We start from the raw sequence: 13,564 nt of genomic DNA, 5'->3' as shown, positions 1-13,564 counted from the left end.
GACACTTGGAAGGGGAGGAGGGCCACATTTTTTAACCATATTCTTGTTCTTTTGGTGTTAATTTCGAGGAATTTTGTACTTGAAGATATTTCCACCTCAAAAAGACGTCTGCTTTTTATTGCAATTTTCCTACAATTTGATTTAAATCTTCAAGTTTTCAAACTCTAAAATATTCAAACTAAAAAGCCTTTACACTTTAAATATGTGATGGAACAAATGATTAAAACTGGTATGGTTCTAAAATTAATTAATATGAAATAGGTTTCTTGCATCATAAATGCATTTACTTCAAGTTCTGAATGTTCAAGTAGAATAATTATTTCGAAAATTTGATTTTGCTTACAAAGAAATTGAAGCAATGTTTTGAAACTGATAAATCTTTAGACGACAACCAAAATACTTTGATTAATGAAAGTTAGCCAGGTTCGAAGAAATGGATGTGATAGTTGAAATTCTCAAAATGACACTAACTTAAAATTAGATCAGGCTTGACTGCGGATTCCGATAAAAAATTCCATTTTTAGTCAAAAATTGAAATAAAATCTTGCTTCCGAGATATAAAGTTTCTGAAATCGGGTATATAAAGTTTACTGTAAAAAAGTTAGCCGATTCCGACAAAATCGAACGAGAATTTTGAAACTAAAATTACGTGAGTTTTGAAAATCTGTTTTGCGATACTGGGGTGTAACAAACATTTATAATTTTTTGTTCAATACAGATATAATTTTTTTCATGAAGTTATAACAATTTAAAAAGTATTGATGCTAGAAGGTTAAACAATTATTATTACGTTTACAGTTTACATTTATAGTCTTACAATTGTGTACTAGATTCTAAACTATTTTGAAGTGATCTTACAAAAAAATTGTATTGGATAAGAATATTTTGTGATAGAATTTTTGAATTTTCTTTAATCTGTTTAATATCAAAATCACCTATTTAAATCATAAATTGGAATCGAAATAGAAATCTCGTGCTGGGATTCAATTTTTTAAACAAATATAATAAATTGAAAAACTTATGTGTTATTACCATAAATTAAAATTATTTCAGAATGCATAAATGTGAAAAAATTCTCATACAATTTCACCATGCAATGCGTACTATTCCGTGCAATTGCAATTAGCAATCGGCTCAACTTAATCAACTAAAACTGAAAGACGCACACAAAAACGATAAATTTCTTATGGTTCAAAAGAATGTGTGGAATAAATTATTTGATATACAGAAAATTAAACGAAATGTAATAAAGAAAATTACTAAAATCTTGTAACTGTATAGCAAAATAAGTTATGAGCCATTTTTCTACTACTGTTTGGGATTTTTAAACCTTTTCTGCGGCAAGTCTGTAATAAAACATATAGAAAACACATTTTTAATTTTTTAAATTGACAATTAAATTTGTTGAAAAGATTTTGTTGTCTTCTTTAAAATAGACAAAATGGTGGCTCACTTTTTTGATGTGCTACTTTTCAAATGCACACAGGGGATAAATTAAAAAATGAGGTTTGAGTAAATTCAAAAACAATTCTTGACTTTTTTAAATTAACAAAGCGAAAATTTTACATTTTTACTAGTATTTTTACATTTTAAGGTTAAAATGAGTTTTTAATTTATTTTACATTAAAAAAGTGCAATTTTTCAACTTCTGAGATATTAAGGTTTTTTTTATTGCAGTTTATCCAGTTTTCATATTCTTTCTAATTCCATAAAAAATAATACAAAACGTAAAAGTTATTTCAACTTTTTGAAAAAAATAGAAATATTTTCTCAAAAAACTCACATTTTTCCCTGAAATTTGTAGAAGTAATAGGTACTAATATAGTCTACTTACTATAAATGTTCGACTTACATAGTATTTTTGTTTTCCGGGGGGGGGGGGGGGGGGGGGGGGGGGGGGGGTTATTTTATATATTTTTTACCCTTGTCCTTTAGTCATTTTCAGATTTCTGGGTTTTTCGTATTCCAGTTTCGAACCTTTTCGTTCTTTCGAAACCGATGAGAATAATAAGGAAATAATAAAAAATGGTACAGTTGTTTCAATTATTTGAAAAATTGAAACAGCAACTTTTCTCAAAAATTTTTTTCACAACATCTTTTTTCCCCTTATGTCATGAAAACAATTGAGAGTTTTAATTTTTGTCAATCTAAACAACTGAAAATAAGAAAAATAAGAAAATATACAAAACGGCAAAAAGACAAGGTTTTGAAAAAAAATCGAAATAAGTGTTTCCTCTAGGAAAACAAAAAAAATACCCAATGTTTGGAAATAACCGTACCGAAACTATTACTCTCTAGAATCATACAATTTGCAAAAATGGCACGGTTTTTAGAGTAAAATTGTAGAAGAACTCATTTTAACCTTAAAATTTAAAATTTTTCGTTAACAATTTAAAAATGTCGCCATTTTCATTTAAAAAAATACTTGTCTCCTTATTTTTCAGGTAAAAAAATATATTTCGTTAGCAAGCTAATCCTGAAAAAATCACCCGCTGACCTGCATGATTTGAAATTTATTCAGTCTCTTTCTTTTAATTAAGCATTGCATTTTTAATCCTGATTTCTTATTTTATATTCTCATAAAAATATGTAAAATTTTAAAGTTTATTGTTATAAAAAGAAATATGAATACATAGTCAACAATATGAATTGTTTGTTTCTAAATTATATTTAAAAATTAAAATTACTTGTTTTTTATCGTCAAAGCCATACTTAATGATGCAAATTTATTTTTAAAAACTTTTTTTCTTAGTATTGTCTTTAAATTATCTTACCAGTGCTTTTTAGTAATTAAAATGGTTTAATACATATTATTTGTTGATTTTATGGGAAAAATAATATGAACGAATGACCATTTGAAAATAAATGAAAAGCCTGGAATGAATTACGTTCTAAACAATGTTTTGAACTTAGTTTTTTTTTAATTCAATATTATTAATATCATTTTTCGATTTCACTCAACTGTGAAGAGACATCAAATATAAATGTTTATGATAATGATCATCTTTCCCCACGTGTTTTTCAGAAGCTAATCTGATATATAATATAAAATAGATAAATGCTTGGAAATGAATGGTGCAACTATGTAGAAAATTAAGAACGACTAAAAGCAATCTTATGTCCTTAATGTCAATGAAATGTAGATCTTACCTAAAGGTGAGAGGCCGACACTTCGGGGGGAGCCATAGTGCAAAGGGCTGCTGCTAGCACTGTCCCCCCCTCCTGTCAAATTTCTCCCACCTGACAAGTTTCGATTAAATCCAAAATTTATATTTGTGTAGTAAATAAATTTTATTCAAACGAGTTCATATCACAAACTGACTTAAATAAACAAACACTACAAATCTTAAATAGCCAGGTTTAGGTTACAGACTGCCCCTTTTCAATTTTTATTAACAGTTTTTTTTTTTCGAATGCAGAGTGAAAAAGACAAAAAATAAAAGAAAATACGAGTGATAAAAGACGTATTCTGATATATTAAAAAAATGTAGGCTACTTATCGCTCCTAATAATTTTTCGTCTTTTTCAATTTTCAATATTAGTTTCTTTTTTTATTCCAGAGCGAAAAAGCCGCAAAAAAAAGACAATACGAGTGAAACAGACGACTTTTGTAATATTTAAAAAAATATAAGCCGCCATGCCGTCCTTACAATGTTACAATCCTTTCAATTTTTACTACTAGTTTTGTTTCAATTTCAGAGTAAAAAAAGCAACAACAAAAAACAACATAAGTAAAAACAGACATGTTTTGTTTCTGCTATATTAAAAAAAAAAGAATGCCTCTAAAAATGCTCCGCCCTTTTCAATTTTCAATACTAGCTTTTTTATTGCAGGGTAAAAAATGAAAAAAATATTTTGTGTGTAAAAAAAGAACGGTACTGAGGTATTAAAAAAATTTCAGCCGTTTGCTGCCCCTAAAAATTTGCCGCCCTTTTCAATTATTGTTGCAGTTGTTTCTTTTTTATTGCTGAACGATAAAGCAAAAAAAAAATTAATTTTCTTTCATTTGTGCTCTAAATCAATTATTATTCATGTAGAGAGGTTTCCCCTACATGTAAATCCGGGTTTCATTTTATTCCACTGAAAATGTTCTGCATGTCCTGAGCCTTTTTCTAACATTTTCAAGTTGCAGCTTGGCCATTATTATTTTTATTTTTGTTTTTCAGCTTTCTCCCGGTTTTGCCCGTAAAAATTAATGATTTGTGCCAGTTAAAAAATATATATACTCTCTTTGCGAAAGCTAGGTTTCCAGATATATTATCCATTGCAATCTATTAACCTTGAATAATATAACACAACTTTGAACTTTTTAATTTTAAATCATTTAATTGTTAACACTTCCTTTCAAATTATCATTTTACACTTTTAAAGAAACTGAACATTGACTATCAATGTTTTAATATGAAATTTTTAAGAATTTAACAGCGAAATTATCCTCAACTTTTGAATATCAGGTGACATTGAAAACTATTGGATATATTTTTTTACTAAAAGATGTGATTTCTGTAAGAAAAACATTTTCATTTCCTCCGTTTATAATGTCAGATTTCTAAATATTGCGAAAAATAGTGTGAACTTTTAAAGTTTATTTATTATTTCAGAACTCTGCAAGAAAAAGTGACCAGTGATTAAAATATTAAATTTTGTCTCTTCAAACTAAATGACTTGCTCTTTTACTTTATTTTACAAATGAAATATAAGCCTTTATTAATAAATTCTATGACAAAAAATTATTTTTGATTTATTAAATTAAAATTTCAGCAGAACTTAAAGGCTAATTATTTTACATACTTTGAAAAATATATACTTTCTAATTGGAAACTTTCAAAATTAAGAAAATCCAACTTGAAGTGACAAAAATTAAACAATCCTTAACCTTGTTTAAAAATTGAAGAATTTATAAATTAGGATCTTGAAACTAGTCGATAAAAATGATTATTTTAAAAATTATGCACCAACATTTTTTTAAATTCATTAATTTTTATCTAAAGTGCAAAATTAATAGCTTGAAAATCAACGATGAAACACTTCCATGCAATTCAAACTATTTCGTGTTGCTTTAAGTTAGTGAGAAGACAATTTTATAAGATAACAGACTGATTTGATGTATACTAATAAATTATGACACTGACATGACAGAAAAAGTCACGGGACAAAAAACACGCACATGTAGGGTCATGTAGCATTTTTGAAGTTGAAACTTCGAAAAAAATGACATTTTTACCATAAAAGATGACTTTTTAACAAAATACTTTAATTCTCACCAAAAATTGATCAATTTGCATTGAAAAATGAATTTTCAAACTAAAGATATGAATTCTCAACAATAAAGCGTAATAGTTGATACTTCAAACAAAATGTACCAAATTTCATTTAAAAACATAAATTTTTAAATAAAAAAGACGAATTTTCAACAATATAAATACTTTAAAAAGATTTTCAAACTTATAAAAAAAGACCCTGGATTTTCTAAAAATTGTACGAAAAGTTCTATTTATTTTAAAATATGTTTAGAAGTTCTGAAAGAAATTTGCACTCACTTCGTTTACATTACTTGATATCATTTCAAGTTTTAAATTAATTTTTAGTCTTTTCAAAATTTCTACATATGTCTTAAAATTACTTAGTTTTTTTCTACAAATAATAAGTGTTCAATTAATTTTTAGACATAAAAATTCAACAATTTCGCTTACAATTCAAACACTTTTTAAATAGAACAATAAAAAGTGTAACGTCAAAAGTTTAAAAGCTTTTCGAAATTTTAACAATTCAAAGCTTTCTACGTCAAAAAATTAAGTTTTAAATTCTTTTATTTTAAATATTTGGCTTCAATTTATTTGCCTTAAATTAATAGTCAAATATTGCTTCACATTAAATTATTATTATTTTTTCTAATTAAAAAATGTCAAATTAAATGGGATAAAAATTGAATAATTCAAACTGAAACAATATTTTTAATTTAATAAAAGATTTCAATTACGAAAATATTATAATTAAGTTATTTTAAGTTGAAAATAGATTATGAAATTTCAATCGAACCTTTATATTTTTTTAATGATTGAGACTTTGGAATTGAAATAGTTACAAGCTGGAAATTCTTAAACTTTGAAAAGATTTAAAATCGCTTTATCAAATAAATTATTCTTCAGTCTTTAATACTTGAGAATTCTTTAAATTAAAAATATACGCTTAAAAATAAAAAAATAAAATTAAGGATTTTTTAAGCAAAAAATTTCGAATTACGCATTGTAAACTGAATTATATCATAATTGAAAAATATATAAATTCTGAAAATTTGTAAAATTCCCGATCAAGAAATAAATTCACTGTCATTTCCCGGCTTTTCCCGGTCTCAGAAAATTCCCAGTTATTTCCCGGTCCAGCAGTCAAAATGAACAACTTACTAGCTACAAAATGCACGAATTTTTCTCTGCTTTTTTCAAGTATATCACAATCCTGACTTTCATCACCAGCTTTTTTTCGATTGCAGAGTAAAAGTAAAAAAAACAGTACAAGTAAAAAAAGACGTGTTCTGTAATTTAAAAAAAAGCCGCCCCTAAAGATTGGCCGCCCTAGAGTCCTAGAACATGACCCGAAACCAAAAAGGCTTCTGGTGCAAATACAGCACTCAAATCTTCTAAATGTTACTTTCAAATATTAGCAAGATATATGCTGAATTTCTGGAAAATAAAAAATTGAAATTGGATACGGACTCGTTTGAATAAAAATAAATGATTAGTGTTATTGCGATTGAACATTCCGAGTCGCAAGCAACATAGTTGAAAGCAAAATGCATCGGGATCATCAATGACGTACGGCTCTTTCGTGTTACTTTCTTTCATGCAGTGCAACTTCACAGATCGTGGAAAAACGACCGAAATATACTGAAATATGCTTTTAAAATTTCAGTTTGTCAACCTCTACAGTGCATACGATGCATACCTTCAAAAAGCAATTCCGCACGTGTTTAGTTTATACGTGTCGTTTTAAATATTTAAATATTGAAGATTTGTAGAAATACGTTGAGTAGAGAAGGAATGAGTACCTGGGACATTAGCAGCAGGCGGGAAGAGGCAATTACCAGAACCAACTGGAGGCCGACTGGACCCAACTAAGACCAACACCACTATTTTATTAACCTCCGGCTCCCTTTTTCGCACACTTATCTGATATATTCGATTTTTCATTAACATTAATCTTTTTCTTAGACTTCAGAGAATCTTAAAACAAGACTATAACCAAACTTTCACTTCCCAGAATTGTGTTGCATGTTGATGATAAAGCATGAAATTGGGGAAACGCGGCAAAAAGAGAAGAGTCATAAATTGAGATATTGAAAATTACTGACTGAAAGTTAGTTAAATACGTACCAGGAATAGGAACGGGACTCGAGGATCGACTTTGAAACCTCGGAGATCCACCTTGAGGATTTTTAGGAGAAGAACTCCTCGAGAGTCTTCTCGGCGTTTCTGGTGGCGTCGCACCGTTTCCATTTGCACGACTCTCGCCCATAGCTTTCACCAATTCTTTTACCGAAACTCCAACAAACTCGGAAAAATCCCTAAATATAGACAACAAAGATTTATAGTAATCAAGCTCTTGTTTCTGATATTATCAACAGTATTTTTCCCAGGGTTGACCATACGACTTTTAAGAGTACTACAAATTTTAAGGATTTCAAAAGATTTTAAAGATGTCACAAAAATTTTAATGATTTCACCAAGATTTCAAAGATTCCAACACAAATTTTCAAGAATTTAAACAGGGTTGCTACTGGTCAGGAAATTTTTTAATTGGTCAGAAAAAGTCAGAAAAAGTCATAAAAAACCTGAAAGAGTCAGGGAATTTTCGACAAATTGAATTTAAAGTTTAGAGGTCTTCCACAGAATAAGTAAAGCCTTTTTCCAAAATTTTCAACCTAAATGAAAATAAATTTATATAAGAAAATGTGTTAATAACACTTACGTTTTTCAAACATATAATTTTTCTATTTTATAATATTTTTGGTTGAAAATTCATCTTTTTGCTACCAATTTTATTATTTGATTAAAACAATTATTATGTTTCTGAAAATTCAACAATTTCGTTAAAACGACTTTTTTTTAAACTCAATAGTTTTGTGGAAAATTCGTCTTTTTAAATCGAAAATTAACTTTTTTGTTGACAATTCTAATTTTTCTTTGAAAGTACAACTGTTTTTTTTCTAGATTCGCGGTTTTAGCATAAAAATTCTAAATTTAAAATTTTTTTCTACATTAACTGAAAAATCTGTACATCTTTCAAAATGCATCTGTTACCGTAGAAATTTCATCTTCTTCGGATAAAAATGCAAATGTTTGGTTGAAAATAAAACTGTTGTCATTGAGGATTCAACTATTTTGCTGAAAATTCTTTTTTTGGTTTAATTTAACTGTCTTTGGTTTAAAATAAAAATAATTTTGGATTGAAATGTCAACTATTATGTTCTTCTTTGACAATTGTCTTTTTTGGGTGAAAATTCAACTACTTAATGGAATGTGTAACCACCTTGTTAAAAGTACATATTTTTGGTGTTTTTTATTAAAAATAATTTTTTTAACTGAAAATTTAACTATTCTATTTGTGGTTATAAGTTGATGCTATTAGTTGAAAATTCCTCTTTTGGGTTGAAAATTCATTTTTTAAATTCAAGTTTCATCATTTTCGTTAAAAATTAATTTCTTTAGTTGCAAATGAACGTTATTTTTTCATTTTTGCTTGAAAATGTACCTTTTTTAGTTTCAAATTCATTTATTTGCTTTAAAACTTGTCTTTTTGAGTTAAAAATACAATTATTTAGCTAGAAAATTCATATTTTAGAGTTGGAAATGCAACTTTCTTGCAGAAAAATCGTTTTTCTTTGTGTTAAAATTTTTTAGAATTTTTGTTTGAAATTAAAATTTTGAACGTAAACTCATTTTTGGTTGAAAATTCAACTCTTTGATTGAAAAATCTTATTTTTTGTTTGAAAATTAATTTGTTTTGGTTTAGGATATAACTAGTTCGTCGTTAATTCTATTTTTTTGGTTAAATTCTATCGTTTTTTATTGAAAATTAAAATATTTTTTTGTTGAGAATTCATTATTTTTGGCTCAATATTCAACTACTCAGTGGAATTTGGAACTACTTTGTTAAACATTAATTTTTTTTATGGTTGATGATCCATTATTTTAGTTCAAAAACCATTTTTTTCTCCTTCAAAATTTAATTATTCTGTACAGAAAGCTTTTTTTTATATTAAGATTAATTTTTAAACTCAAAATTGAACTATTCGATGTTTGGTTGAAAATTGATCTTCTTTAGTCAAAAATTTAACTATTTGGTTAAAAATTCCTGTATTTTTGTTGATAATTCGCCTTTTGTGGTATATTATTTATCTTCTTGGTTCAAAATATATCTTTTTTTTTAATTTCTTTAGTTAAAAATTTAACTACTTTATTATACATTAATTTTACTTTTCCATTTTTTTTAAAGCGTACCTTATTTCAGTTGAGAATTAGTTTATTTTGTTGAAAACTCATCTTTTTTGTTTTAAAAATTCAATTATTTTGATAGATATTTCACATATAAAGGCTGAAAACTCAACTTCTTTGTAGAAAATTCGTTTTTTGGGTATAAAATCAAACAATTTTGTTTTAAATTAATTTTTTGACAGAAAAATCTTTCTTGGCTGATAATTCAAAATTCAACTATTTTGTCGACAATTTAAATTTTTTAAATGAAACTTAAAACGCTTTTTGTGGAAAATATCAAATACTACACATTTTAAGTAACAACATTTCTTAATGAAGATCTTTCAATTCCCTTATAAAATTCTATGTGACTGTTGTCACCAAAAGCCCTTAAAATAAATTTTGAAACAAACATTTGTTTTGTTTTTTACATTATTCGTCTGCTAGGTGGAATGTGGTTTTCACATCTCACAGAAAATTTATAATGGTGAGGCAAAACGAAAAATTGGCCAGGGAAAACTTAGGGAAATTCAGGAAAATTCGAAATTCGAATTTTGTAGCAACTCTGTTAAATATCTTGAAATACATCACAAAAATTTCCGATTATTTCGAAACATTCCAAAGCTTTTAAGAGATTTCAAGCGATTTAAAAGATTTTAGAAATATTTAAATGATTTCATCAAGATTTGAATAATTTTACAAACATTTGACAAAGATTTCAACATTTTCAAAAGTTTTGAAAAGACTTCAAAATAATTTCGTAATATTTTAAAAGATTTTACGAATTTCACAAAGATTTCAAAACATTTTAATAGATTTTAAATATTTCAATGATTTCACAAAGATTTCGCAAAAATTGTCGCAACTAACCTGCCCGGCGAACCTCTTTTTTCTCCATGGGGTTTATCGTCACCTCTTAACCACTTTTGTAAGGCGCTGAATTTTCCTCCTCCACTCTCTTTCTCCTTGAAGGCCCTCTCCTTAGAATAACTCTTTATGAATTTTGGCGATCCATCGTTCTTATCTGGTGTACATCTATCACTTCCTGAAAAAATAGATCAAATTATTTAAGAGAGTTTCGCTTGACAAACATCCAGCTCAGTAGCACATTAAAAAAAAGCAGTTTAGGATATTTACCTGGGGAATCGTGTTGATTGTAGGTGCCAAAAACAAAAGGATTCAAATTTCCTCCATCTCCAGAACCACCAGTACTAGGAGTGAAATTTTGTGAGTTAAAGTTGAATCCATCGTGGCTACCCGATGGATGTGAGAAGTCGAAACCTTTTTTATTGGATGAAAAGGAAGAGTCTGGCATGGTTGGTTTCTTTTCCACGGGATCGTTTTCCAAATCTTGTTCCGACTTCATATAAGTTACACCGCTTTTATTGACTGCAAGGGACCAGGCTTCGCTTTCAGTGTCGAAACAATACTTGTTGACTGAATCATCATCAATTCTAACCCATCTTCCATCGCTATTCACAAACTATAAAACGAATATTAAAATATAGTGCACCAAATTGAAAAATGTATAATTTATCTTTCGAGTGAAGAAGCAGATGTTACAGGATGGCCATACGAACTTACAAACAAAAATTCCCGGTTATTTCCCGATTTCCCGGTCAAAAATTACATGTTTCCCGACTGTATTTTAAGCTTTTATATCGATAATTATTCAATAATAATTGATTTATTACATACATTTTAAAAAAATTAAACATTTTAGAATTAAATTTAAAAAATCCAAGTTTTTCCCGGTGTTAAAAATTTCAGGTGAATTCTCGGTTTTCAGCAAAAACATTCCAGACTTTTTCCTGATGCTCAAAATTTTAGGCTAATTTCCGGTTTTCAAACAAAAATACTGGTTTCTTCCCAGTACTCAAAATTTCAAACTAGTTCTTGGTTTCGAAAAAAAAAGAAATCAGGTTTTTTTCAGTGTTCAAAATTTGAGGCTAATTTGCGGTTTTAAAACATTTCTTAGCTTTCTCGGGTGCTCAAAACTCCAGTCTAGTTGCAGGCTTTAAAATACAATTTTCCCGCTTTTCCCGGGTTCTCAAAATTTCAAGCTAATTCCCTGTTATAACAAAAATTCAAGCTTCTTCCCCGTGTTAAAAATTTCAGGTTAATTCTCGGTTTTCAGAAAAAAAATTCCAAGCTTTTTCCCAACGCTCAAAATTGTAGGTTAATTTCCGGTTTAAAAAAATCCTGGTTTCTTCCCAGTGCTCAAAATTCCAGACTAGTTCCTGGATTTAAAAAAAAATCAGGCTATTTCCCGGCGTTCAAAATTTTAGTCCAGTTCATATTTAAACAAATTATAACTTATTTCCGGTGCTCAAAATACTAGGCTATTTCCCGGGTTACAAAAAAATTCCAGGTTTTCCCCGGTGCTCAAAACCCTAAGCTAGTTTAAAAACAAAAAATTCCTAACTTTTTCCCGGTACTCAAAATTCTAGACTAATTAACGGGTTCCAAACCAAAAAAAAAAATGCAGGTTTTTCCCGGCGCCCAAAATTTGAAGCTAATTTCCGGTTTTCAATGAAAAATTCCCAGCTTTTTCCTGGTATTTAAAACTCCTGACTAATTCCTGGTTTCGAAAAAAATTATGGTTTTTACCCGGTGTTTAAAGTTCGAGGCTAATACTAGGTTTCCAATCAAATTCCCGGTTTTTTCGCGGTGCTACAAATTACAGGCTAATTTCCGCTTTTCAAAAAATATCCCCGGATTTTTTCCCTGGTCTTTAAAATTTTAGATCAGTTCCCGGTTTTCAGCAAAAAATTCTCGGCTTTTTACTGGTGCTCAAAATTCCGGGCTAATTCCTGGTTTAACACAAAATTCCGGCTTTTCCCCGATATTCGATTTCCCGTGCTCAAAGCTAGAGGATCATTTCCGGTTTTTAACCAAATTCCCTGCTTATTCCCGGTGCTCAAAATTCGAAGCTATTTCCTGGTTTTCAAAAAAATTCTCGGCTTTTTTCCGGTGTTCAAAATTTCAGGATAATTTTCGGTTTCCAGCTCAAAAAAAAATCCTGGCTTTTCGCCAGTGCTCAAAATTCCAGGCTAGTTCATAGTTAAACAAATTCTAACTTTTTCCCGGTGCTCAAAATTCTAGACTAATTCCCGGGTTTCAAACAAAAAATTCTCGACTATTTCCCAGTCCTCAAATTTCCAGGCTAGTTCACTTTTGCCGGTGCTCAAAATTCCAGGTTAATTTCAGATTGTCAAAAACAAAACGGCTTATTCTGGGTACTTCCCGATTTTCCCGGTCACTGGCCACCCTGTATCAATACACTGCAAATACCCACATCTTCTTGTATAGTGACCATATTCCCAAGAGCTAACATTCCGACAGGCGCTGCTTTCAAGCTAGGTCTGCTTCTAATATTATGACCAGAAGCACCGCAGGTAACTACCACCATGTTTCTTCCACCATTGAAAGTCACAGTTTTCCTCTTGCTAAAACGACGAGACGTTCTGAAGAATAAGATAAGTATTCTAATGTAAAAAAAGAAAATAAAACAAAGAGGGGGAAGTACGTACTCTTCAATTTCGGGTCGCTTCCTCAAAATAGTCTCTTTGATTATATGATCCTGGATAGATTTTTGCTCTTCAACTGAATGCAGGAGCTTCTTCCCCAACTGCTGGTTGTACTGAAGGCACCAGGCTTCTAGATGACTGCTCTTGCAATAATCTTTTATTGTTTCTGCATCGAGTCTCACCCAAACTCCATCATCATTATGAATCTGATGAAAGAAACAATGTTGAAATATTTTTAAAAAATCTCAACAACATTATTGTGTTTGATCTTCAATTCTTCAAGAATCTATTACCTCGTCGATGAAAGCTATAGTGTTAAAAACAGAGACAACACCGATTTGTTCACTTTGTAGAGAAGGTTGGGCTCTTATTCTGAGACCAGCACTATTCTTAGCTACGAATTTTCTTAGTTTGCTAGGTTGATTTTGAGGCTTTTTCACGATATTCTGAGTTGGAGGCTGCATGCCTTGCGGCGGTTCTTTCACCTCAACCTTATAAATCTGAACATAAAGTAACACAATAAAATAATTACAAAAAAACCAATTTCTTTCTGAAACATGTACA

The 13,564-nt window shown here is 29.2% G+C and overlaps 1 protein-coding gene across 1 annotated transcript in view; it reads right to left on the bottom strand.

The window, feature by feature from the left end:
* Window positions 1-13,564, bottom strand: part of LOC117176117 (E3 ubiquitin-protein ligase MYCBP2) — a 608,404-nt gene that overhangs the window by 21,939 nt on the left and 572,901 nt on the right. Inside the window, exons 32-38 of the mRNA XM_033366175.1 lie at window positions 13,294-13,500; window positions 13,004-13,206; window positions 12,769-12,937; window positions 10,608-10,953; window positions 10,341-10,515; window positions 7,371-7,561; window positions 3,151-3,240 (exon numbers count right to left, since the gene is read on the bottom strand). Coding sequence (XP_033222066.1) covers window positions 3,151-3,240; window positions 7,371-7,561; window positions 10,341-10,515; window positions 10,608-10,953; window positions 12,769-12,937; window positions 13,004-13,206; window positions 13,294-13,500 — 1,381 coding nt within the window. The remainder of the gene's footprint in view (window positions 1-3,150; window positions 3,241-7,370; window positions 7,562-10,340; window positions 10,516-10,607; window positions 10,954-12,768; window positions 12,938-13,003; window positions 13,207-13,293; window positions 13,501-13,564) is intronic.

Source organism: Belonocnema kinseyi, chromosome 7, assembly GCF_010883055.1.
Source record: "Belonocnema kinseyi isolate 2016_QV_RU_SX_M_011 chromosome 7, B_treatae_v1, whole genome shotgun sequence".
In the NCBI taxonomy this organism is placed as follows: domain Eukaryota; kingdom Metazoa; phylum Arthropoda; class Insecta; order Hymenoptera; family Cynipidae; genus Belonocnema; species Belonocnema kinseyi.
The sequence above is the reverse complement of the archived record's forward strand: the minus strand, read 5'-3'. Positions and strand labels throughout refer to the sequence as shown.